Source organism: Mustela nigripes, chromosome 8 (assembly GCF_022355385.1).
Source record: "Mustela nigripes isolate SB6536 chromosome 8, MUSNIG.SB6536, whole genome shotgun sequence".
Lineage (NCBI taxonomy): Eukaryota > Metazoa > Chordata > Mammalia > Carnivora > Mustelidae > Mustela > Mustela nigripes.
The window spans coordinates 91,447,563-91,474,384 of record NC_081564.1 but is presented as its reverse complement, the minus strand read 5'-3'; the positions used below and the strand labels follow the sequence as shown (position 1 = coordinate 91,474,384).

The 26,822-nt window shown below is 49.1% G+C and overlaps 1 protein-coding gene and 1 pseudogene across 4 annotated transcripts in view; one reads left to right on the top strand and one right to left on the bottom strand.

The window, feature by feature from the left end:
• Positions 1–604: 604 nt before the first annotated feature.
• The window catches only part of ADNP2 (ADNP homeobox 2), a 26,443-nt gene continuing 225 nt past the window's right edge, over positions 605–26,822 (bottom strand). For 2 of the 4 annotated variants that reach the window (XM_059409881.1, XM_059409882.1), the window contains exons 2-4: positions 21,225–21,346; positions 8,511–8,600; positions 605–4,102 (exon numbers count right to left, since the gene is read on the bottom strand). In XM_059409881.1, the coding sequence (XP_059265864.1) occupies positions 875–4,102; positions 8,511–8,600; positions 21,225–21,332 (3,426 nt within the window). In that variant the 5' untranslated portion in view covers positions 21,333–21,346 and the 3' untranslated portion in view covers positions 605–874. Of the gene's footprint in view, positions 4,103–8,510; positions 8,601–21,224; positions 21,347–25,096; positions 25,696–26,822 lie in introns of those variants that run through there. The other 2 variants (XM_059409879.1, XM_059409880.1) reach the window with 2 other exon arrangements.
• Positions 13,831–15,296, top strand: LOC132024005 (CCA tRNA nucleotidyltransferase 1, mitochondrial-like; annotated as a pseudogene).

Genomic DNA, 26,822 nt, shown 5'->3' with positions numbered 1-26,822 from the left:
ACCTATGTCTGCATTTCAGTTAGTAGCGCACTCAGGGGTAAAACTGGATTCCTGAGTAACGTGGTCCTTCCCTCCACTGGTTCTGTCCACGTCCCGGTCAGGAGGAGCGTGTGTTCAGCATTTATGCTAAAGGCACTAAATTTATTGTCTTACTTTTGAATGGAAAAATGACTCATCACCATATAAAAAGGGGGAGAAGTCTACACCAAAAAGCATTTCTGCACCCACCGAATTGCTTTATTTGTAAAATTACTCTTAGGGGCTCCAGATTCGGCACAATCTTAACAAAGGAAACATTTGGTTTTCTAGGATTTATAACAAAACGACAGCTGCTAGGACAACCCTGAAGAAGTGTAAATCAACATCACCACCTAGGAGCTAGCCAGTACCTCGCGAAGAAGCAACCAGCGTCAGTTACTGCGTCTCAGGGAACCCCACGCATCAGCGGGTGTGAACACGCTTCTCAGCACGGACGCTCGCCACTGGCCGCCGCGCGTGAAGCTCACGGAGGCAGCTCCAGGCGGTTCCTCAAGTCCCTTCAACGGAGACACAGACAGATTTCCGCTCTCATCCTACCATACTGACACTACTGGGAAACAAGACGTGCATGAAAGATCCAAGGATTTAATTTACATGACGGGGAAGAACTAAAAATACTTGTTACAAAATCAAACTGCAGGAAACAACAAATCTGAAAGAACTATTGGCTTCTCTTACGCAGAAGTCTTTCCGAGCACCTGAAATAAATCTACAGAGCAGCATAAAGACCACTGAAGTTGATTAATTTGACATACAGTGAAGAAAATAACATTTTAAATCTCGATTGAGAAAAACCACTAATTATCTAGCACTTTAGATTGCCTAATTTGTTTTTTTACAGGTTTTGTGGCTCATACTCAAAGTTCAACCTGTGTTTAACATTTTTAAGTTCAGACATATCAAAGCCTAAAAGTACAGAAGGCTTGTGATTTTTTATTGCTTTCATGCAAATGTATCTTCTTTTTCCAAAAAACGAAGCCACGTCGATTTTCCACACCCACAAGAGTGAAGAAAGAAGTTCGATTTCCTTTTTACTAGGATATGGTCTCTTGTGGAAATAGTCTCTAAGAAACTGCTTTTTTTCTTCATAGGAACGGTCTTCGTATTTCTTGGGGTTTAAAGCTAAAATCTGGAGCGCGTCTTCGCTAACGAGCGGCCCCTCTGTCCTCACCTCACTCCTTTGTCTTTTCAAAGGCACCGCACTCGCCACCTTCTCGGGGGCCGGGGCTGCGTCGCTGCTGACGGCGGGAGGTCGCTCCTCCGCCCCCCTCTGCTCTTCCGCCCCAGAGTGGCCGTCGGGCAGCTTTCTCTTCACGGAGAAACTGGAGTCGTGGACCACCTCGCCGTTGACTAAGAGCACCTGGCCGTTCTCGATGAAGCCGGGCTGGACCTGCAGGTCCGAGCTGCTGTCCTTCGGGGCACTCCGGCAGCGCAGCAGGTGGATGGCGATGGCGGCCAGGGTCATGTTGCCGGTGTAGACCCCACAGCAGTGGATGCACTTGAACGCCGGAGACTTCAGGATGGTGTGGACCGTTGGTGTGATGTGGTGCCTCTCCTTCAAGTGCAATTCATACGCCTCGGTCGTCACCAAGGTGCCAAAGCAAAAGGGACAAGTCAGCGCTTGTTTGCCGGGGCTCCCGGCGGCGGCCTCCGTCTGGGGCCTCACTTTTATATACACGGGCACAAGGGACTTGGAGTGTATCCCCGCCAGCACGGCCAAGTAGACTTCCCGCTCCCCAAGCTCTTCCTTCGGCAATATGGTAATGAAATCAAGATGGGGGAACATCAGGTTGCCGTTAGCGTCGAGATCCAACTGGAAACCTCGGTTGCTGTAATCCACAGGTAGCTTCTTCTTCCCTCGGTGCACAGTCCGACTGTGCTCAGAAAGGCCTTTGATGTCATGGAAAGTGCAGGGACAGAACAAGCAGCCCAGGCCATGCATTAGCAAATGATGGATGAGCTCTTCCTCGGACACCAAGCACTTACAAGAGAGACACCGGACCGCCTTCTCTCTCATCCACTTTAAAAACGGGGCACACGCGGCCAGCTTTTCAGGCTCCAGTTTCTCCACAGCCTTGGACTCGCTGTGCTTGTGGGCCACCTCCATGTGAACCTGGTAGACGTTGGAGGGGAAGAGCTCGTTGCAAACCGGACAGGTTTTCCACTGCTTCGCCTGTTTGAGCGCCTGGCTCGCTTCTGCCGCCGACGGAGAGGCCTGAACGAACATACTCTGGGTGGCGCTGACCACCACCGGAGGCGACGGCATGCTGGCCATGGAGCCAGCCATCTGGGCAGCCGTGCCCGACTGCAGGAGCTGGAGGGGCACCTGGGGCGGGGGGACAGTGGCAGCACCTCCCGGAGGCACAGGCAAAGTGACAGACACGGGGGCAAGCGTGTACGTGGGAATCCCATTCACCTGTTTCCCTGTAGGAATGAGCTGTCTGAGGATAGAGCCCGACGTGAGGAACGTGGTGTTCTGAGAAGCGCCCGGTCTCACCGGCTGGTTTGTAGGCAGAATGCTGGTGCTCACAGACTGGTTAAGCTGGAGGACCCCAGGTCTCACCGGCTGGGCCACAGGGAGCACACCCGACACGACCGGCTGACTAAGCTGAAGAACCCCAGAATTGACACCCGGGCTCACGGGCAAAACACCTGACGAGACTGTCTGGTTGGGAGAAAGGAGCCCTGGAGGGACCACCTGGCCTGCAGGCAGCACCCTCAGCGGGACGGTCTGGCCGGGAGGGAGAACCCGTGACGGGACCGTCAGCCCAGCGGGGAGAACCCCTGAGGGGGCCGTCTGGCCAATGGGAAGAACCCCTGACTGGACCACCTGGCCAGCAGGAAGAACCCCAGAAGTGGCCGTCTGTCCCGAAGGGATCACTCCAGCAGGGGTCATCTGGCCTGCAGGAAGGACCCCCGATGGGACCGTCCGGCTCACGGAAATCACTCCTGGTGACACTGCCTGAAGAACGCCGGGGGTGACAGACGGATTGACAGGAAGGACGCCGGGCCCGGCAGGCCTGCTGACGGAAAGAACTCCAGGCCCAACAGGCTGGCTCAGGGGTAAAGCCCCGGGGCGGATGGTCTGGCTTACGGGGAGGACGCCAGCTCCAACACGCTTACTGACAGGCCCCACTGGCGGACTCAAGGGCAGCACAGGAGGGTTTGCTGACTGAGTAAGCGGGACTCCACGAGAAAGAAAGACGGGCTGCGGGGCGGCGGGAGGCAGGGGACTGGAGACCAGAGTCACGTGGGACTGAGCCGCGGCAGGCGGAGAATGGGTGAGGCTCGCCGAAGTGCCCACGGCCACCGTCCCTGGCGGGACCGGGCCCGGCACAGGCTGGACCACGGGCTGGCCCTGGCTGCTCCGAGGCACAGAGAGGCGGAAACAAGGGGATGCGGCCGCGAGGCCCGGAGCGCTGCCGTTTGGCGGCACAGCCAAAGGAGCCGCTGGTTTGGGAGCGATGTGCATTTGCTTCAGGAGTCCAGGCTTCTTAATATGCTCGGAAATCACAGATCTAAGCTTATTCTCCAAATCCCTGTGTGTGTCCGCTGTCAAGATATGATACATCAAAGCGTCCTGGCTACTGGCCTTGGCGCAGCACTTTTTACAATAATACTTGTCGGACGGGGGCACCTTCTCGGCAGCAAGGCTGTCCTCAGCTTTCGGCTGCTCGCCCGTTTCCTCAGTCCGCAGGCCGAAGTAGGAGCTAATTAAGTAGTGGAAGTGAGCCACCAGCACGTGCTTCTTCATGCTGTAGTACAAGGTGTTCGAAAAGTTACATTTTAAACATGTAAAACTTATCACATCACTCCTCGAAGATTTCGTTTCCCCTAAAATATTCACTGTGTAGTTCTGGACTTTCCGAACAGGTGCATGGAACATTCTGAAGTGCCGTCCCACGGTTTTGGGTTGAGAAGAGAATACGCAGTTCGGGCAGGGGATCACCAGCTCCTGGTCGATGTCATCCTCGTGGCACCGATGTAAGTGGGTCTTGAACGAGGCGAGCACTTTCGTGGAGTATTTACAGAGGCTGCAGCAGTACGGCTTCGTGCGGTATCTCTGTTTAAACAAAAAAGACAGTCAAGCAGACGTCAATAAAAGTCAGGTCCTACACCCTCCAGAGGTCAAAGCCTAGGGTTCTTCTTCACTGACTGTGCTGCGTAACACGACACGATCACCCCTCCGGGAAGAGTGCTTCTGTGAAACCAGGGCAAGCTCTTTCTTCAAGGACCAGAGAGTAAACACCGCCTCTACGCCAACTCCTTGGTGTTGCCATCGTGACCCCAAAACTCCCACAGACGACACGCCAACCTAGGAGCGTGGCTCTGTGCCAATAAAGCCACAGACACGAATTCCAATTTCATGGAGTTTTCACGTCACAAAACTATTCACTTCTTTCTTCTCGAGCATCTAAAAACGCACCAGCTATTCCCGGCTGCCGACCGTACACACAGGACCCGGCCCCCCGAGCCTGGGGCTCCGGACCCCTTCCATGCCATCTCCTGAGCCACAGTCTCGTCATCCCAGGACAAGAAACCCACTCCGTTCTCCGGGACAGAAAGTTCATTTCTCCCCTTCTCATCCCCTTCCCACAGTTCCAATGTTGTTTTTACTCCCAACTCTAAAACCTTTAGAATTCACCTGCAAGTAACCTAACGTGCCAATGGTTAAACCTTCATTACCTTTACTTCGCTCACTCCCAGAGGAGGTAAGAGCCAACCACATACAGGTGTCCAGTAAACTACGTGACGATGGGAAGGAACAGGGCTGTACCTAAGGCACCACGACAGTCCTGAGCGAGTTCCAGGCTGGAACACAGACCACGAAGGCGAAGTCCTCTCTAGGGCGAACGGGGGATTCCACAAGCTTGGGGTATGAGGACACACGTCTGGACAAGAGCCGGCCAGCTAAGAAATGGGAAGTTAAACAGCCAAACATTTGCACGTTTGTGAAGGTTTGAGAGTCACAAAGTCTCTGGTCTCGAGGCTCCAGACCCTAGAGCTGGTGAACCACAGAACGCCTGGCTCTGGCTTCATGGAGCAGAAAGGGAAGACCTGGGCCCACGGAACGCTTCACCTAAGGTCCCGCCATCGGTGGGGAGAAAGACCTCCTGCAACACCGCTGCTTGCGAGCACAGCGACTCTCCCCTCCTGCCTAAGCCTGTGCTCAAGGCCCCCGCCCAGTGGACCTCAGCGGCTTCTGTCTCTCTCTTTGCTATTCATGCGGTTTCCCTCTTGCCACAAGTCAAGAAATCACCCAAACGTGTTCAGATGACATGGAATCACCACTTCATTCCACCATTTCTCACAGGGTCTAGAATAAACCTACGGTAACGGCGGATACTAGACCACAAACCAAAACAAACAATAACCCATATTTCACTGTTTCTAAAAGACCTTTTCCCCCTATTTTTCCAGTATCTTACTATCTCAGAAATCTGAATACACTTTACAACTAATACTTCAGTGGTACCAGAGTAACACAGCTTAAATGAAGTATCGCTTTAGCTTTATTAGAAGTTCGTTAGAAAATGGTGTCTCAGAACATGGTCAATAATTTAGTAGTAGCGCATGACAGCAGACGGTAATCAAACGGATCGTGGACAGCACTGAGTTCCTGAATCACAGCTGTACATCTGAAACTAATACAACACTGTATGTCAACTATACTTGAATTACACATTTTTAAGGGTTATTTATTATTTAAGTTATCTCAACACCCAAGGTGAGGCCCAAATTTACAACCCAGAATGAAAAGCGGCTCCACCAACCCGGCCAGCCAGGCCCCCATGATACCTTTTTCTAAATGGTGTGTTTTACACTCAATGAAATACTAGAGTGAAAAACCAGTCAGTCAATGAAAATTACACTCCATGAAAGAGCCAACAGAAATTACTAACAGGTGTATGTTACTGTTAACGCTGAACAGATCTTTGGGTGAGGGAAAGAGGTTTCAAATATGAAAACATCAACATGATCTACACAAGAAAAAAATCGATAAACTGGGTCTCATCTAAGAAAGCTTCTACTCTGTGAAAGACACTGTTTAAAAAATAGACAAGCCACCAGCTAGGAGACCGTATTTGCAAACGTCACACCTAATAAAGTATCCAGATACATGTAGGCATGTTCAAGTCTCAACACGAAAAAAGAACCCGATTTTTAGCAAATGGGCCAACGATCTGAACCTTTACCGAAGAGGGCCTCTAGAGGCCAAATAAACAGGAAAAGATGCCCAACATCCTTAGTCACCAGGGAAACGGACACCAGAGAAGGGGCCACGACACACCTACTAAAATGGAAATGAAGCGGGTGAACCCGTAAGCACCACAACCCAGCAGAGCGGAGTCCAGCCGGGCCCTGGAGGCAGAGTAACCAGGCCTCCCTCATCACTGGGGGAAAAGCAAAACGGTAAAGCCGCTCTGGAAAACAGCCGGCAGTCTGTTCTGCAGGTAAACCGTGTGCTTACTTACCACGGGCCTTCCAGCACGTTCAAGCCCAGGCACTCACCGACGAGAAGTGACAGCCTGTACTCCCCTTAGAGCGCGCTGGGAAAGCTCGGGGATGAGCGATCGCTCGGGAGCGGGGCGATGCGGGCAGCAGGGGAAGCACAGCCCGCGGCGGACCGGCAGAGCGAGGAGGACCCGGTGCTGCCAGCAATCCTGCCCCGGATGCAGCGCCAGCCCCCGCCCGCCTGTCCGGCCGCTTCCTCAGGTCCACACTAACAGAGCTCCACAACCGTCTCTGTCCCCAGAACCCAAACGTCTAACGAACATCTGCTCTCTTGAGCCCTGGAGGACCTCGCCGCGGCACGAGCCCCGCACTTCAGCCTGCGGCGCTTCCGCCGTCCGGGAACAGCGGGGAAGTGAGGCACGGTCTCTGCCACACCGGGCAGCGGTGCTCTTCCTGAGCACAGCACCCAATCAACAAATTCAATCTCTACCATTTCAAACGGTTATGCCTGCGCCCTCTTCACCCCAACACAAACCACCTCCTTAAGCGAACTACCTGCGCTGTACCATCTGCTCAGGCGCGCAGAAAGCTTCACCTGGCTTGTCGCAGGTACTCCAGAGGTGCTTCTTGGTGAAAAGCTTATAATCGTATATTATACTGCGTTTTACTTTATAGGATCTCCCGAGAATTCACAAGAGGAACATCAGTGAGACATGGAAGATTCAAGAAGTCAAGGTCTTCAAAGCAAGGCGTAACGGAGCAGCCACGTGCTGAGTCTAGCGGAACAACCGAATCCGTGGTTTCGAGTCATCCTGTGTCTGCCGGTAGAGGGGGAGTGCTGGGGCAAGGAGCACAGGAGACCAACAGGCGGGACACGACACAAAGGCAGAAGTGGAACTCGGGAGGGCGGCTGGCAACAGAAATGTGAAAGGGGCACCTGGGTGGCTCAGTTGGTGAAGTGTCTGCCTTGGGCTCAGGTCATGATCCCAGGGTCCTGGGATGGAGCCCGGCGTCCGCCTGTCTGCTCAGCGGGGAGCCTGCTTCCTCCCTCTGCCCCTCCCCTGCTTATGTTCCCTCTCTCACTCTGTCAAATAAATATATAAAATCTTTTTTTTTAAGTGTTTTTAAAGAAAACTGTGACAGAAGAATGACTGACTAGTAACAGGAAAAATGTTTTTAAAGCCAAAAGTTCCACAGCCAACACGGCTTGAACAAATGGAGGGGAGAGTGGAGAGGGGCGGCGTGGTGGAGACTGGACAGTTATGTCAGATCTGGGACATGCTGAGCTTGATACTGAGGGGCTCATGTTACGGCGGCTGGGTGGTAGGAAAGGTTTTCTAGAAGAAAACACTTTAATAAGGAGAATTTAGCTTCAATCTGCTCAGGTTTGAAGTCTCAAATTATTATAAATTGTGTTCCTCATCTCGAAGAGCCATTCTTTTTTTTAAAGATTTTATTTGAAAGGGAGAGGGCGAGCGAGCGAGCACATGTGCACATGAGAAGGGGGAGGGGCAGAGGGAGAAGCAGCGGACTCCCCACTGAGCAGGGAGCCTGATGCGGGGCTCGATCCCAGGACCCAGAGATCATGACCTGAGCTTAAGGCAGATGCTTCTTCACTGGCTGAGCCCCCCAGGCGCCCCACCAGAGATCCGCATTTTGAATGAGCTTTCCGAAACCAGGATGAACCCTCAGCGCATATGACAGGGCAATCCCTTTTACTCAGAACAGTCATGAATCCAAGGCCCTTCTTACACGAGTGGCATCTTATGATCAAGGACAAACAGCAGTTTCACTCCATCACATTATTAACTTTATACACAGAAAACTCTCAAAGTAACAACTTTATACTATACAGCGTTTAACTTGGTTTTTCTTTCTCCTTCCCTGAATGTCTGCATGACAAGCCTCCCCCGTATTCATCAGTGACCCCAGTGTGCGTGATGCTCCTCAGAACTGGAGTGACACGTAACCCCAACTTCTGAGGAAATATAAAAATCAAATACAAAAATACGTACCACTTTCTTTCCAGAAGGTTCCCAAAGAGAAATATCTCCCCATGATGTGTTAAAAAAGTACTTCTCTCCTGGATCAAAGCCTTTAAGGTCCTTTTTAAAAACGGAGAAAAAGAGAGATCATTAAGCAATTTCAGAAGGTGATATTTAATAACCCGAAGGGATCACTTAGCACCTATGAAACCCGCGTGGGAAACTCAAGTGAGGACACAGCCCAGGAGCAGACTGTGGCAGAGCTCCCAGAAAGCCAGAGAAAGGAGGAAAAGGCTGAAACAACACAATTAAAAATTCAAGTTTTAAATTATAGTTAAATATTATAGTTTTATAAGAAATAAAAGAGATTTCCCACCCATAATTTTTATTTACTTATTTATTTTATAAAGGTTTTATATATTTGACAGAGAGTGACACGGCAAGAGCGGGCACACAAGCAGGAGTGGGCAAGGAGAAGCAGCCTTCCCAGTGGGCAGGGAGCCTGATGAAGGGCTTGAACCCAGGACCCCGGGACGTTGACTTGAGCCGAAGGTAGATCCTTAAGGACTGAGCCAGCCGGGTACCCCTCCCAACAATAATTTGTAAAAGAGCAAAGTTGCAAGAGTGAACGTCGTCTTCTCTCCGTGGTGAGCACACGGGAAGATCTGCCAGCGAGAGTATGAAGTGGGTGCTCCTGGTGTGTGCCCGACCGAGGACACCTGAAGTCCACCCTGCGGAGGACGGCGTGGACAAGGGTGTGGCTAACCCAACAGAAAGGGGGTGAGAAGGGGGGTGTTGGACACCGAGAACCGAACCACCAGATGCAACGGGGTTCACGCTGAACCCTGGGTCTGACAAACCAAGTGTAAGACATCTGGCGGCAACTGGCGCTACGAGCACGGACTGGGTGTCAGACAAGAAGGACGGACATTTAATGGACAGAGAAAGATGAAAGTGACTGAAAAGGCAGTAAAAAAGCATGACGGATAAGAGCTGTGGAGACCACACCCGCCCACGCGCAAGCAGCTGCTGAACGAGATGTTAATAGCCGTGATCTCTGATCGGCAGGAACGTGACTTTTTAAATTTTATTTCCTAAAGAAATGACTACCTGTATTTTCTAACTTTCACAGTTTATATTGCTGTTTAAAGATTTATAATATAAAAAGGAATTAGTTAAGCCAGATAATAATACAACAATTGCCTTCAAATATGCCTACGCTAATACACTGCTTAACAAGTCAATTCAGAACCAGAGAAAAGTACAATTATAAGGACTTAATTTGCAAATAACGTATTCTGAGGTTCGTAGCATACATAGAAATAAAACGCACGGTAACAGTAACTCAAAGGCTGGAAAGGGAAACAAAAGCCTGGTATTGTAAGGTTTTCTTTTTTTTTTTTTTTAATTTTGTTTTTTAAGTAATCTCTACACCCCACATTAGGCCCAAACTCATAACCCCAAGATCAAGAGTCGCACACTCCACCAACTGAGCCAGCCGGGAGCCCCTTGGAAGGGTCTTGTACGTGAAGCCGTACATTAGAAAGGCAAACAGAAGCAGATAGCTAATAAGTTAAAAGTGGTGTTAAAACGGAATCATAAAAAATATTCAATATTTTTATGTAGTTTTTAAGTAGAGAAAGAATAAAAAAAAGAAACAGAAAAGACAAGTAAAAACAAACAGCAAGATGGGAGGTTTAATAGCCATTAATTACTAGTAAGTAACAGGGGCTGGAATCTCCTCAAGTAAAGGGCAGAGAAGAACTGGTTAGGGCTTTGCCAGCCGTTCAGGCTCTCACACAACTCAAAGCCACCAGCATGCATAAAAGCAGCCATAAACACGAACAAGCATGGCTACATTCCAAGAAAGTTTATTTACAAAACAGACAGCAAGCCAGGTTTGGCCACAACCAGTCTGCCTACCCCTGGTCCAAACATTCAAATTAAGAGGCAGACTGGGCAAACAGAAGGTCCAATTACATGCCGCCTACAAAACTCTCCCTGTAGGGGCGCCTGGGTGGCTCAGTGGATTAAGCCGCTGCCTTTGGCTCAGGTCATGATCTCAGTGTCCTGGGATCGAGTCCCGCATCAGGCTCTTTGCTCAGGGGGAGCCTGCTTCCTCCTCTCTCTCTGCCTGACTCTGCCTACTTGTGATCTCTCTCTCTGTCAAATAAATAAATAAAATCTTTAAAAAAAAAACTCTCCCTGGAAATACAAAGACAGGTGAGCGGTAAGACAGAGGTGTGTCATGCTATCCCTGTCAAAAGAAGGCTGGAGGAACTACATTAGCACACAAAGGAGATTTCAGGGGTAAGAAAAGAATACTAACGTGGACAGAAATTCACTTCCTACCGGTAACAGTGTCAATTCATTAGCAGAACAAAACAATCCAAACACGTATGCACTTTAGAAAGTACATGAGGCAAAAACTCAACTGAAAAGAGAAAAGTCAAATTTAAATGTATAGCTGGAGACGTCAACACACCCTCTTCCTGCAGTGAGTGGCAGAACGCGCACAAGAATCAGGAGGGCAGAAAGGACCAAACACAATCAACCAACCTGACCCACCCCCGACAGCCTCTCCACCCAGGAAGAGCAAATACACAGGAAATACTCACGAGCTTCTAAGTCCCAATAAATTTACAAGGACTAAATACGGTCTCTAACTAAAGCAAAATTGAACAGAAATCTGTAACAAAAGCTATCTAGAAAATTCCCAAATCCTAGGAATGAGACAACATACTTCTAATCCCTGGATCAAAGAAATCAGGAGCAAAATCAGACAGTATTTCAAAACTGAATGAAAGTGGAAACTTAGGAAATAAAATCGGTGGGACACTTCTAAAGCAAAGCAGAAGTACTGAGAAAACGAAGACCTAAAAAACAAGATCACTACAGCTCCTACAGAAAAGGAAATAGTATGAACTTTATGCCAATGAATACTACAGCTTAAGTTGAAATGGTTAAATTCCTCAAAAGACAAACTACCAAAGCCCCCAAATAATTAGGTAACATGACAGCCGATATCTAGTCAAGAAACTGAATTCATTCTTAAAATCCTCCCGCAAAGTAAGACACATGGGTGGCTCAGTCAGTTAAGTGTCTGACTCTCTATCTCCGCTCAGGTCAAGATCAGGGTCATGAGATCGAGTCCCCACATGGGACTCCAAGCTCAGCGGGGAATCTGCTTGAGATTCACTCTCTGCCCCTCCCCTACCTCCTACCCCAGCCTTGCTCATGCTCTCCCTACATACATAAAACATAAAACTAAAAACCAAAAGCAAACCCTTCCCACAAAGCAAGTAAGAAACATTATCAGGGCGCCTGGGTGGTTCAGCCGTTTAAGCGGCTGCCTCTGGCTCAGGTCATGGTCCCAGGGTCCTGGGATCGAGCCCCGCATCAGGCTCCCTGCTCAGCGGGGAGCCTGCTTCTCCCTCTGCTGCTGCTCCACTTGCTTATATTCTGTCAAATAAATAAATAAAATCTTTAAAAAAAAAAAAAAGAACAAACATTATCAATTTATGAACTTCCATAAAATAAAGAGGAAGAAGCAACTCCCAGTTCATTCCACGAGGCCAGAATGACCCCGACACCAAACCTAGACAAAGAGATTACAAAAAATTAAAACTTCAGACTACATCACTCAAGAATATAGATGCGAAGATCCCTAAAGGAAATTGTACAAATCAATCCAACATATAAAAAGAACGAAGTAGCACTTCTCCCACAGATACAGACTGGTTTAAGAGTTTATTTTTTAAAAAAGAAAATCAAACCACGTTGTTCACTATATTAGACTTAAGAAAGACAATTATCCTGATACAGAAAAATCACGTTCACAAAATTCAACATCCAGTCATAATTTCTGCTCTCAGCAAGGCAGGAATAAGGGACTTGCTCAATCTGGAAAAACAAAACTGCAGAGAACACACAGCTGGCAATCACACCGTATGGTAACATAATGACACTCTGCTACTGTAATACAGCTTTTTTCCAAAAAATTTTTTAAAAATTCTATTTATTTATTTGACAGAGAGATCACAAGTAGGCAGAGAGAGAGAGAGAGATGGAGAAGCAGGCTCCTTGCCGAGCAGAGAGCCCGAAGTGGGGCTTGATCCCAGGACCCTGGGATCATGACCTAAGCCGAAGGCAGACGCTTAACCAAGCCACCCAGGTGCCCCGTTATTTCAAAATTTTTTAGAAAACCAATTCCAGGAGTGCCTGGGTGGCTCAGCAGGTTGAGCCTCTGTCTTCAGCTCGGATTATGATCTCTGGGTCCTGGGATCGAGCCCCGTATTGGGCTCTCTGCTCTGAGGGGAGCCTGCTTCCTCCTCTCTCTCTGCCGGCCTCTCTGCCTACCTGTGATCTCTGTCAAATAAATAAATAAAATTTAAAAAAAAGAAAAGAGAAAACCAATTCCACAAATGGTAAGGGTACAACTGAAACCCTCACACAGTACCGACAGGAGTATAGAATCCTACATCAGCCATTTCCTATAAAACTAAACAGATGTTCACAAAAATTCTTTTATAAGGAGTAACTTACTCATAATAACCAAAAACTGGGAAAAGCCAAGGTGTCCACCATCAGAAGAAAGGACCAATAAACTAACCCATCCATGTAACAGAACACTGTAACCACAGAGAATAATCTTCCACAGGAGCACATAAAATTCCACTTACATAAAACTGTAAAACAGGCAAATCTAATTTATAGTACAAAATTTCACAACAGTGGTAGCCAGTGGGGTGGGGACAAGGACTGACAAAACAGGGCTTGAGGAAAACTTTCCAAAGCAATGAACAGTCCTCTACTCTTCATTTTTAAGATTTTATTTATTTGTTTACTTGACAGAGAGAGGACACAGCAGGAGGGAGAGGGAGAAGCAGAGTCCCCGCCGAGCAGGGAGCCCAATGTGGGGCTCGACCCCAGGACTCTGGGATCACGACCCAAGACAAAGGTAGATGCTCAACCCAATGAGCCACCCAGGTGCCTAAGAACTGTCCTGTATCTCTACGGGAGACTTGTATTACTGGAGGACACGCACATCAAAAATCATCATTTGGAGAAACTTAAGTGCATTTCACAGCATATAAGTGTCTTTCCCCCGGGTCACCTGGGTGGCTCAGTGGGTTAAGCCTCTGCCTCCTGCTCAGGTCATGATCCCAGGGCCCCGGGATCGAGCCCCGCATCGGGCTCTCTGCTCAGGAGGGAGCCTGCTTCCTCCTCTCTCTGCCTGCCTCTCTGCCTACTTATGATCTCTGTCTCTCTCTCTCTGTCAAATAAATAAAAAAGAAAGAAAATCTTTTTCAAAAAGTCAAGAGGCTCTGCCAGAAGGGCGTGGCAGTGACCCCGAGGGCTAGGGCGGCTGCATGGTCAGCGACTCTGTCCCCGGAGGCGGGGACACCAGTGCCCTGGCACAGGCCGCCTTTCCCAGCAGTTCCCCTACAGAGGAGCAGCGGTCCAGGGTCGCAGAGTCCGACAGAACCACCCGTCAGAGACCCTTGGGGAGAAGGAGTCGTGAGCGGAGACAGAGTAAGCCCCCAGGGTGGGTTCTGCGACCACTGCTAGCCCCGCTCACAGGAGGGACGAGCCTGAGACCGATGGCGCTGGGGTGACGAACAGAGAGGAGGAAGGTGTGGAAGTTACCGCCAGCTTCACGAGGAAAACTCTGGAAGTCCTGCACTGTGGACTGGCATCATCCCCGGCGAACAAGCCGACCCAGAAGGCATGACGGACCCGCAGAAAGATGCTAGACGCAGACCTCACTATAAACTGATTTTAGGTTCTGGCGATACCTTAGACTACTTCAGTGGTTATGAAGATTTAAAAAATAAGAAAGTCAGATTTGCTGGGCATGCTAAACGGAGGCTACAAGGACTTTCTCTTCAACTTTTACAATATTCCTGGTTTCATGGGACAATGACGGACAAACCTGGTGACCATGACCCCAAGACTCTGGAAGCAACCGCAGCAAATGCAAAAGGCTTGGTGGGACTGTCGGGGGAGAGGGTTTGGGAGGACCTGGACAAACTTACTGGTAACCACGCGGATCACTGCATTCAGCTATGATCTTGTCGTGGCTCCTTACACAGGCTAACCTACTAAGCCAAGTTACAAGAGTTTCACAACGTTAGGAAAACGTTGCTGGTTCTTCACCAAAGCCAATGACTCTCTTGGCCTGGTTATTCAAAGTACAGGCTGAGGTCACCAAATTGGATTTGAGGCTAAGACTTCAAAAGACGAGAAGAACCTTGGTATATTCATAGTTAAAAACAGAAAAGACTGAGTTAAAGCAACAGACAATTCAGAGCCGCTGAAACCCATCAAGACGGCATCGCAGGTGCGAGGGAACCTGACACAAGGACCCGCACGTGGGAGCTCCTGAGGTACCAGGTACAGCACGGTCTTCCGCAGCAGACGCAGCAGTGGCGCATCCCTCCACTTCCTGCAAGTGGCCATGACATCAGCAATGTGGGCATTTCTTCAGGAAAAGAAACTAAGCCTGTTGCAGCAGCTGCAAGAACCGGGGAAAAAAGCAGCTACCAAATGGAGAAAGATGAACTCCGAAGTTACCTAAGAAGAGTGAAAATTGACGAGGGCTGGCACTCAACAGCAGAAAATCTGGGGTTAGGTCAAGCTTTCTTCTCTCCCTCTCAGTGAGGTTTAAGAGACTTCAATACACAGCGGAACGCAAGCTCAGAGGACCTTCCCAGACAACAGGGCTCTTCCGTGGTGAGTTTCGGGCAGGAAACTCAAGTCTACCTCCTCTTAATCTCACGTACACACTTGCAACCTTGGGATTCTTCCGGGATAGTTCTGCTGTGAACGGTCTAATTGGCTTCCCCTGTCTTCATCTGGGTAGACATCCCCCCGCTACCCACGGCGCAGTGATCTACTGATCTTAAAAGGTGATAGTTATCACTTTATCTTTATCTTTATCACTTTACTTTATCTTAAGAAAATAAAGTACATGCCTGGGTGGCTCAGTCATTAAGTGTCTGCCTCTGGCTCAGGTCAGGAGCCCAGGCTCCTGGAAGCGAGGCCCGCATCCGGCTCCCTGCTCCGCGGGAAGCCTGCTTCTCCTTCTACCCCCCCAGCCCCCACCCCGCTTATGTTCCCTCTCTTGCTATGTCTCTGTCACTCACTCTCTGTCAAATAAATAAATAAAATCTTTAAAAAAAAAAAAACTGTTTAATGTTTGCAATTGAGTAAAAAAGAAAAATAAGTGAAATAAGCCAGACACAAAAAAATTCCACTTCCATGAGACATCTACAGTAGGCAAACCCACAGAGCGAGAGGAGATTGTAGGTTACCAAGGGCGGGGGTAGAGAGGATGGAGTTACTGTCTCGTGCTCAGAGGCGATGAAAATGTTGGAAACACAGTGGACCCTGAAACAACACAGGTTTGAACTGCACAGGTCCACTTAAACACAGATTTCTTTTTTTTCTCCAAAAAAAAATTACTACAAATGCATTTTCTCTTATTGTTTTTTCTCTTATGATTTCTTAACATTTTCTTTTCTCTAGCTTACTTTAAACACAGTCAGTATATAACACATATACTTTTGTTGACTACTGATGCTGTCAGTAGGATTCTGTGCAAGAGTGGGCTATTAGTAGCGAAGTTTGTGGGGAGTCAAAAGTTATACCCAGGTTTGACTGTGCAAAGGAAGGGGGATCGGGGCCCCAACCCACCATGATATTCAGGGTCAACTGCAAATAGAGCAGACAGTTGCAAAACAGTGTGAATATTATTAATGCTAATGAACTGTGCACTTAAAAATGGGAAAGATGACAAATTCTTTATTATATATTTTATCATAACAAAGAATATCTTTCAATATGCTTGGAACATTTAAGAGAAAAAAGTGCAAAATATTTCATTACCTACTTTATATTGACTGCATACTGAAATATTTTTAATGTATGAGGTTAAATGAACTAAATTATTAAATATTTTTAAAAATCTGGGGGCACCTGGCTGGCTCAGTCGCTTTAGCATCTGCCTTTGGCTACGCTCATGATCCCTGGGGTGTGGGTTCGGGGGTTCGCTCATCCCTCTCCCTCTGCCCCTCCCCGGCTCGCTGGTCCTCGCTCTCAAACCCGCTCTCTCCCATATGCACACACATCCGCACACACCCTCTCAAATAAATAAAATCTTAAAACAAAACAGCCTGAGAAGGTCTTAGAAAATACCAGTGAGGGCTTCTCCAGAGGCACCAGACTAGTGAAGCCACACAGAGCCCTGTGCTCAGAAAGGCCAGTGCTGGGGTTTAACGCTCCCTTGTCACCGTATTGAAACTGTTAATAATTTTAAGTGTGAATTTGTATTTTAGAAAAGTAGTCTGATAGGACAGTGGGCCACAGGTCAGGAGCCTGGAGCTTCAGCTCACACAGGGTCCTACCTCCAGTGTTCCTGGGAAAGATTCTGCCCCGGCTCTCCATCTCCACTCACCCCAACCTCTCTCTCTGCCCTCATCCTGAAACCCCTCCCTCTCCCCTGCACCCCTTGCCACGGTAACCAAGCTGTCACATCCCGTCACCACCTCCACTGGAAGCCGAGCACAGACTGAGGGAGAGAAGGGGCAAGGTGAGGACCTCGAACCCCGCGCGGGTCCAGGCACCACGAGCACAGCACAGGTACCACAGGTCCCAGAGCACCCCAGCACAGAGGTGCTGTCCCTTGGGACTCCCCACATGCTGTGGGTGGGGACGGGACAAGAGGCCTGGGGGCCAGCCCGGGTCCACATTTTCACTGTGCACAGTGCCGTACAAATTCCATAGCCAGCCCCTACTTGAACTGGTCAAATGTTAGCTTTCAAAAAAATCACTCTAAAAAAATTACTCTAATGAGTAAGCAGGGTTTAAATCTACTTTTAGAAAAGAAGAGTCTTCTTTGCAAGAGTCTGTCTTCCCACAAGTTCAATTTTTTCTCAGACAGGCTTTCAACAAGAACTCTATAGCCTAAAATTTGAGGTCGTAACACTGGGGACAAAGAGAGTCCCAGACACTTTGGAAACTGGAGAAGGCAGAGTGACACCTCGCTGAAATCTGACTCGCTGGGTGAGGAAGTGGACAGGACCACGGAGAGACGTTCCCTCAGCTCCTTCAGGCTCCAGGGAAGGCTCCAGAGGCCTTGGGTTTCCAGAAAATTCCCTTTTGCTTAAGTTGGTCTAGTGTCGGTTTCTGTTGCTTGAAACCAAGAAATTCTAAGTACTATGGGGGATTAAGAATAAACGCATCTGACGTGGGAAAGAATTCTTAATATGAGATTCATGAAAAGACAAAACAAAGCTAGTCGAGTATCTCAGTTTACTCTCCCACTTAAAAAAATCTAGAAAGACACACAACAATGTTAACAATGGGTATTTTGGGTAACGGCTTACAAATGAGTCTTCTTGTATCTAAGTTTCTGCATATATTTTCTAAACTGAACTTCACCACTGCTTGAATTTTAAACAATTTAATAAAATAGAGAACTACAGATTTTAAAAAACAAAACTTCTCCCCCAAAAGAATCAGTAACATTTAACCCAATAGTTAAACTAACTTAACAGTTGTAAACCATTCAAATCTCTCAATTTTCCGTTGAGAAGTATGTACGTATCTGTGTCAGCACAGTCCAAGCAAATAAATCTTGAACAAATTCAGATGAATAGACACATTCTTAGGCTGACTAAGGAAGCGGAAGTTAGAGAGGACACTGCTCTATAGAGTCAAAAACAAAGGCTACCAGGATGAAAACTTTCAGTTATTACTAATATTTTATCTAAGAATAAAACAAAACGAATTTCGGAACAGAATTCCATTTAAAAAGTCAATTCACGTTCAAGAGATGAAAGCAAGCGAGACGACAACTGAAGGCCATGCCTGGTCCTAGACTGGGTCCCTCCCAGACAGAGCAGAGCTGTAAAGGATCAGACAAGATAAAAGTACCAGCTCACCTCAGCTGATAACCATTCCGAGGCGATGTAAGAGACCATCCTTACTCTGAAAACACACACTTGAAGTATCTCTCTCACACACACACAAAGTGAGAAAATGTTACAGCAAACAGAATAAAATAAGAATGATTGGTTAATCTTGTTAAAGGGTAATGTGTTCCTGAAATCACTCAGCCTGGTTGGATGAGGGTTAACCAACTGGGTTGTGGTTTTAAATTCCATGTTCCTGGAATACCCTTTCTAATTCTTTCTACTGGGTAAACCTACCCATTCTTTATAAACAAACAAAACACGGTTCAAATCTCGTCTCTGTAAAGGCTACTCTAGGGGTGCCTGGGTGGCTCTGATGGTTGGGTCATGATCTCTAGGTCCTGAGAACAAGCCCCGTGTCATCTCAATCCCACTGCGGAGGCGGGGGCATCCCCAGCTCAGAGGGGAGCCTGCTTCTCCGTCTCCCTCTGCCTCTCCCCCTGCTTGAGCTCTGTCTCTGTAGCTCTCTCAAATGTATAAATTTTTTTTAAAAACCTTAAAAAAAAAAAAAAGGCTACTCTAGCTTCCCCAGCTAGAAGTGATCTTTCCCCATTTCCCACCAGTATTAAGTTTGTCTCTCAGCTCCTGCTAAACTGTCATCTCTCTAACAGGGGAGAGGATCCTAGTCCCTAATTCTCTCTATCCCTTCACTGTAATAAGGACACGCGCCCAAAGATAAACTGATTTGTCTAAAAGTACATAATTAGCTAAGAGCCAAGATTAAGATAAAAGGCATCTCTTTATCCCCCCCCCCCCCATGACCCACGAACATTCTCCGTCTGTCTACTGAGGGGCAGCGCGATACCTTCAGGGGTCATTTTTGGAGCATCTACCACACGCCAGGCATCACTGTAGGGGGCTCCCATATATTACCACTTGAAATACCCTGTACCTACATACATACACTTGGGTTCTTAGCTTATTTATAAATATTCTCTACAAATACTACTTAAATACATGTACTTACTGTAAGAAAATGATTTATAAGAAAGTTGTAAGAAATGATTTATTTATAAGGTCATTCAGATGACCTGATATGTATTTCTCAGATAAATTTGGTCTTCATTCACAGTTTCTGAAAATGCTTCAAAGCCATAAAGGTGCAGTGGAGGTCTTGTTATTCATGACGGTGACTTGTAGATCCCACCCAAGAGCGCAAGTGGTTCCCAGGGGGACCAATCATGTGATGAGAGGGCTGGAACCTTCAGGCCTACCCCAACTCCTGGGGAGGTACGGGGGACTGCAGGCTGGATCAGTGAAGGACTTCATCAACCTTGACTATGTAAGGAAAGCTCCATAAGAACTTTATTCCCCACTTTGGAGAACTCCCACACATGGGAAACCAGGACTCCTCTTGTCGTGACAGAACTGGGTCCAGGAACTTTCCAAGAGTTAGCTCTTACTGATGGACTATGTCTATACCCACCTGCCCAATCTTATCTCCAAATAACTACCTTGCTTTCATTCTCATGCATCAACTATGACTTCTTAAACAGATACAAAGAGCTCTGCGGCTCTTTTGCTTCCAGACTGTTCCTGAGCAGGAGGGCCTACCAAGAGCTTCCACTCTGGGATCTCCCCACCCTTTTATTTGCAAAGGACTTTCAGTAATAGTCTGTTATTAAAAGTACTGCTCTACTTGGGTTTCTACTTTTGTTCATTCATTCAAAACTTACCCGTTTAAATACATATATATATTTAATACAAATATTAAAATATGGATATACGTATATATATGACATATCTATGTGCCAGACCTCAGCTCTGATCACAGGTAATACAGTGGATTAACAAAACAAAGAGGTCCTTGTCTTCTTACATTGTGGGGGTGGGGGGCGGTTTGGAGACAGAAAATAAATACTGTGAGGTACTAGGAGAGCTTTGAAGCAAAACAGAGTAGTCAGGACAGCAGAGAGCGGAGAAGGAAGAGCTCTCTGAGGCGGCAGTGTCTGAACAGAGAATTACCTAAGGTCCTTCAGCCAGAAACTGGTACTTGTCCACTTGAGCACAAACATCAATCCTGGCCATTAATGAGGACCGTGGTAAGTACGAGCCTTTCAGTATCAGACCACCTTTTCATAAATAAAATCAATCTGGATGAAAGTCTGATATTTGAAAATTAAGAAACTGAACCTTCCCAGGCCAATACTATGAACTGAACTGTTCACAAGTCTAAAAAAAATTTCAAAGCAGACATGGTCCTAAACATGTAAAGAATCACCAATGGCTTTAAAAATGTACACCAAGCCTTACTTAACAATTTCTGACTCTTTACTCTAGATGCCAGCCATATATTCTCAAGTTATAAGGGAAAAAAAATTATGAGAACACAGCTTATCAGAGTATGTGAGTGTGACCTTAATTTTAAATTTTGCTAAAACTGCATACATTAAGTTCACAAGTCACACCACATGTGCACCCCCACTGGGTAACTACTCCCAACAACCCGGGGGTCACGTTAGGGTCTTCTTTTGACAAAATAACAAATAATATGACACATTCCCTTTGAAGAACAAAAACAAATATATCTGATAAATAAGAACTATAAAAAGACTCACGTAAAAGTAACTTTGAAAATTTGAACAGCTTCAAAGAGCTCATTTAAGTCAGAAAGCCATAAATAAGAACTAATTATGCTCTCGTGCCCTCATCTGAAATATTAGCGACCTCCACCTTGAGGAGCACGCCCAGCTCCGCTCTCACCTCCACAAAGCCAACCCCGCGTCTCCAGTGCCAGGTCGTCTCCCCCTCCCACGTGTACCCTTACCTTCAGCAACTCCTTGCAGCTGTCAAGCCCAATATCCACAAGAATGCCTTTCACCTTTTTCCGCACCTTCCTGATGTTGTCAAGATTTTCCACAGGAATTTGAAACATGTTTGAATTTTTTCCTGAAAAAAAAAAGAAAAAAGAAAACAAAATTGAGTACCTACACTGACATCTGAATATTTAGCTGAGCCGGTAAAACACTAAGGACAGAGTAATTTTCAGGGCGCCTAGGTGGCACAGTCAGTTGGGCGTCTGACTTCGTTCCGGCTCAGGTCATGATCTTGGGGCCATGAGATCAAGTCCATCACACTCCACACTCCACACGGGGTCTGCTTGAGACTCTCTCTCCCTCTCCCTCTGGCCCTCCCCACTCGCCCTCAAATAAAGAAATCTTAAAAAAAAAAAATGAGAGAGAGAGAGAGAGGGAGAGAGAACAGAGTAATTTCCAACAAATTATGCTAGGACAACTGTGTATCAACATGCCAAAGAATGCAGTTGGACTCTTTCCTTCCATCACACACAAAAAATAACTCAAAATGGATCATACACCTCTCTACATAAGAGCTTAAACTTTTAATCTCTTAAAAGGAAACAGACATAAATCTTCATGACCTTGGATTTGGCAATGGACCCTTAGATAAGACACCAAAAATCACTAACAACTAAAGAAAAAGAGAACTGGAGTTCACCAAAATAAAAACTTGATATTTTTATTTATTGATTTGAGGGAGAGAGTGCAGAGAAAGCCAGCGCGCACACACATGAGCCGGGGGAGCAGCAGCAGGAGAGGGAGAAGCAGGAGCCAGATGCGGGGCTCAATCCCAGGACCCCGGGGATCGTGACCTGAATTGAAGGCAGACACTTAACCAACTGAGCCACCTCCAATAAAATACTTTTATGCTTCAAAGGAAATCATCAAAAAAGCAAAAAGAGAACCCACAAAATGGGAGGAAACGTGCAAATCTCATTTTTAATAAGGAACTAATACCTAAAATGTATAAAGAAAAGAACTCTTGTAACTCAATAATTAAAAGACAAATAACCCACCTTAAGCAAATTCCCGCAACCCAAGCATGGGACAATTCGGGCATCAAATAAATGACAGTAATAGACTACAACCTGGGGCACTGCGTTTTCCAAACACAATGCCACAGTACCTCCCACCTCACATGCTCTTTTATAAAAGAGCAGAATAGGTACGTGATCTCCAAGCACCTCCCTAAAAATTACTTAATAATAACCAAAGGAAAGGGGAGCCTGGGTGGCTCAGTCAGTTAAGCACCCAACTCACGATCTGGGTTCTGGTTATGATCTCCAGACCGTGGGATCGAGCCTCGCGTCATGCTCCACATGCACCACTGTCCAGAACAGACAAACTTACAAAGACAGAAAGTAGAATACTAGTTGCCTAGGGCTGTGGAGGAATGAAGGGGCTGGCTAAGGGGAACAGGACTGCTTTCTGAAACAATCACAATGTTCTAAAAGTCAACTGTGAATATACTAAACACCAGTGAACCATATACTCTAAACAGGTGAACTGTATGGTATGTAAATTACACCTCCAAAAAGCTGTTTTTAAAATATCTAAAAAGGCATAAAATTAAACTAAACCCTGTGGTACTTGGCCAGAATGGGAGGTACAGGGGTGACCTCACTGTTTTAAATACATGCATATACAAAGACCCAGTTGTCAGTGTGCGGGTATGTATTCCACAGCTTTGTTCACGAACAGAGTCCAGAAGCACTTACACCACCCTGGGCACCGAGTCTGCTTCAGGTTCTCTCTCCCTCTCCCTCGGCCCCTCCCCACCCACCCTCTAAATAAATACATAAATAAATAAGCGAAGAAAAAGTAATTCACAGAAGTCTGGTAGACTTCTTAGCCCAAATTAATAGACACTGTACACAATAACGAGCCTGTAACATTCAAGGGTCCAGACCATACAAGGTAGCACTATCCACAGCAGCCAAGCATGGAACAATGCTAATGTCCTTCGAATGGTAGACGGGAAGACAACACGGTGAACCCTTACAAACGACCGCTACTTGGCACGAAGCACGAGGGAGTGATGCACGCCACAACACGAATGAACCTCAAACCATTAGGCTCTACCAAAGAACCCAGATGCAGCAGCTCTCACTCTCTCGGACTCCGTGTATGGGAGACGCTCAGGAGAGACAACTCCGCAGACACAGAAGCTAGGTTAGCAGTTGGCTGGGAGTGGAAACGGGTTTTCTGGAGTGTGCCAGAAATGTTCTGTCATTAGACCGTGGTGATGGCTACACAACCCTATGTGAATTACACACTTTTGAAAAAAAGATCATGGAAGGAACACTAAGGAACTAATTCCCACTGGAAGAGACTAAAATAAACGCCATGCGAAATTTTAAGTTCGCTCTTTCACCAGAAGTGTTACTGAGCCCTGGCAAAACTTCAGTGGGACCTGAGGATTTGATGATGACGACGTGCTGATTTCCTGATTCTGACAACTGCCCTCTGGATATGTGGGTGGACGCTCTTATCGTTGGAAACAGACAGTATTTGGGGTAACGTGGCATCTTGTTTGGCAAGTTACTCTCAGATGTTTCAGGGGGAAAGTTCTTCCCATTATACTTGCAATTTCTATGAATCTGCAACTATTTCCAAGTTTTTTTTAAGTGTAAGCTACCAAAGCTACAAAACCGTCAAATCAGATTAAAGAGCACCAGGTTAAAGTAACGAATGCCAACTTTTTATTATCAGAATGATAACTTGTAAAGACTGATCATCACGGGCAGTGAAACTAAGTAGAAAAATCATAATTTCTACATGCGTAGAGGAAAGTTTAGCCCTATCTCCCCAGATTTTAAATGACAACATCCGTGAGTCAGCACTTCCATTTCTGCAGCCTCTAGCGGCCCCTCCTCCCCCAGCATATACCTGGTGCCCCTCCCAGTTTATGCTGCTTGCATGGCACCGTGTTCCAATGTGTTCCAATGATCTATTTACGTATCTAGTTCTCCTATTAGACTTAACCCTTTTAGGGTAAGAATCATGTTTTCTTTGCACGTCTGGGACCCATCACCCATATGGGACCCATCCCATATACACCAAGTGTTCACAACAAGGGAACAAAAGCGATAAAATGAAACAGGGTAGAAATCGTAAGACATGCAGAAAGTGATGGGGCGCCCGCTGCCTTTGGCTCAGGTCATGATCCCAGGGTCCTGGGACCGAGCCCGACATCAGGCTCTCTGGTCCGCGGGAAGCCTGCTTCTCCCTCTCCCACTACCCCTGCTTGTGTGAGTTCCTCTCTCACTGTGTCTCTCTCCGTCAAATAAATAATATTTTTTTTAAAAAGTGCTAAAAGGTTCAAAAAGGCTACGGGACCATTAGAGTTGGAGTCCAAAACAGTCTAGGCAAACAGATAAGCATCAAAAAATTACTTAGGTAAAGGAAAAGTCTCCCTATATTCGGCCAAAAGTAAGCAAAACCGAGAAAGGTATACTGGAATCAAACGGGGAGCTGGGGGGAGGGAGGGCCAACAGGTGAGAGAGAGGAATCCCCGCCAGTGCGAAGGAAACACAGAATTTCTGAGCAGCTCCTTGGGAAGGAGTGTTCCGAATCTCATTCTATGTCAAAAGCAGATCTTGGGCTCAGGAGGAGGAGAGACTGAAGGATCGTTCAGCGAGTTGTAACTGAAGAGTATTAAATCCTAGTAAATAAAGTAAAAAATTAATAAAATTACTAAAAATGAAATGCACCGAATTAGGTTCTGGCCTTCAAAAGCCCCACCGAGGGGGCTCTGGACGCTCAGTGGGTTGGGCCTCTGACTCTTGACCTCAGCTCAGGTCTCCACACAGGGTCACGAGTTCAAGCCCCAAAGCCTCACCTAACAGCGGAGCTGCCAAGACCGTCCCGAGGGTGTTCCCAAGGTCACCCTCCAGCTCACACTGGCTTCTCCGCCCGAGGAAGCCTCGGTAAGAACTACGGCCGGCCGCCTTCCGCTCCACTCGACCCGGCTCGCTTTCCTGGCCTCCCCGCAGCCCCATGACCCTGTCTGCGCTCTGGGTGCTTCCTGCCCAGGGGGCGGTTACACAGAAGCGTCCAAGGTCACGACCATCACCCTCCTGCTCCGCAGCAAGGGGCTGCATCCGCGGCTTGCAGACCACAACGGGGCACGGGCTGGGCCGCGCTCTGGGGACCGCGACCTGAGCGGCGGGGCACGCGGGGCCTGGGCACGGGCAAGGAGCGGTCCGGGGCGGGCTGCCGGGCGAGGCCGGCCCCCGGGGCCGACGCAGGCTGCCCGGCTCTCGGGAGGGCACTGACGGGCGCCGTCCGCGGCGGGGCAAGCGGCCAGCGGCCCGGAGCCCCTTGTCCGGGGCTTGGGCCCGGGCCGAGGAGAGGTCGGTCCTCCTTCCCGAGGCCTGGGCCGTGAGCGCGCGCCCGCCCTCGCCGCTGACCCTGCGGCCCCGCACGCGCCGCTGCAGGCGAGCCTCCGGCGCTCGGGCACCGCCGACCGCCGACCGCCCTCGCCCAGCAGCCTCGGCCCGCAGCCCGCGCGCGGCTCACGCGGACCGTCCGACGCGCGAGGACGACCCCCGCGGGCCCCGCCGGGCACGGCGCCGCACTCTGCAGAGGCCCGCACGCCGACGGCTCCCGCGACATCGAGGCCGCCCCAGGGGCTCCCGCGCGCCACCGCCGCGTCACGCCGCCGGCAGGAACGGGTCAGCGACGGCCCGTCCCGGTGGCGTCCGCCCCACAGCGTCCGAGCCGCGCACCGTCCGGCGGGTCACAGGGCGGCCGCGGGGGCTGCGGGGGCCGAGCGCGCGTGCAGAGCGGCCCGGCGGTGCCCGAAGACGCTCCGGCCCCGACTCGGGGAACGCCCCGACCCAGGCCCGCAGCTCGGCGGCTGAAGAACACCCGGGGCTCGCGGCGTCGACGCGCGTCCCGGACCGTCCCCCGGACACGGCCTCGGGCCTGCCGCGTGCGGCAGCGACGCGGACACCGCGGCCGGCAGCGCGGAGGGGCCGCCCGCAAAACGCGCGCCGCACACCGGGGTCCAAGGCGCCCGGGATCTCACGCCGCTCCCGCCCCGAGTCCGCCTCCGCGGCCGGGACCCGACGCCGCTCTGGGTCACACAGCGCGACAGGCGCCCGCGGTCCCGGCCGGCCCTCCTGCGCGCGGGGCGACGCCGGCCCCAACCCAGCGGCGGTGGCGCGCACCCCCGACCTCCGACCCGCGGGCGCCGGCGCTTCCACCGCCGGAGCGCGGCGGACCCCGAGGCGCAGCCCCGCCGACCGCAGCCCCGCGCCCCCCGCGCCCCCGCTGACAGCGCGCCGCTCGCGCCCGAGACAGCCCGCAGACGGCCGCCCCGCAGCTCCCGCCGTGACGGCCCGGGAACAGCCGCGTCCGGGGCCACACGTCGCAGCGTCGGCGCCGCACACCCCCGGGCCCGCGCGCGCCGCCCTCCCCGGCCTGCCCCGGCCCGAGCCCCACCGGAGCCCCGCGCCCGGCGTCGGCGGCCACTCCCGCTGCTCCCCGCACAGGCTCCGGGGGCCCGGCCGCCGCCCGCCCCGCCCCGCCGCCCGCCCCGCGCCCCGGCCCGGCCCGCCCCC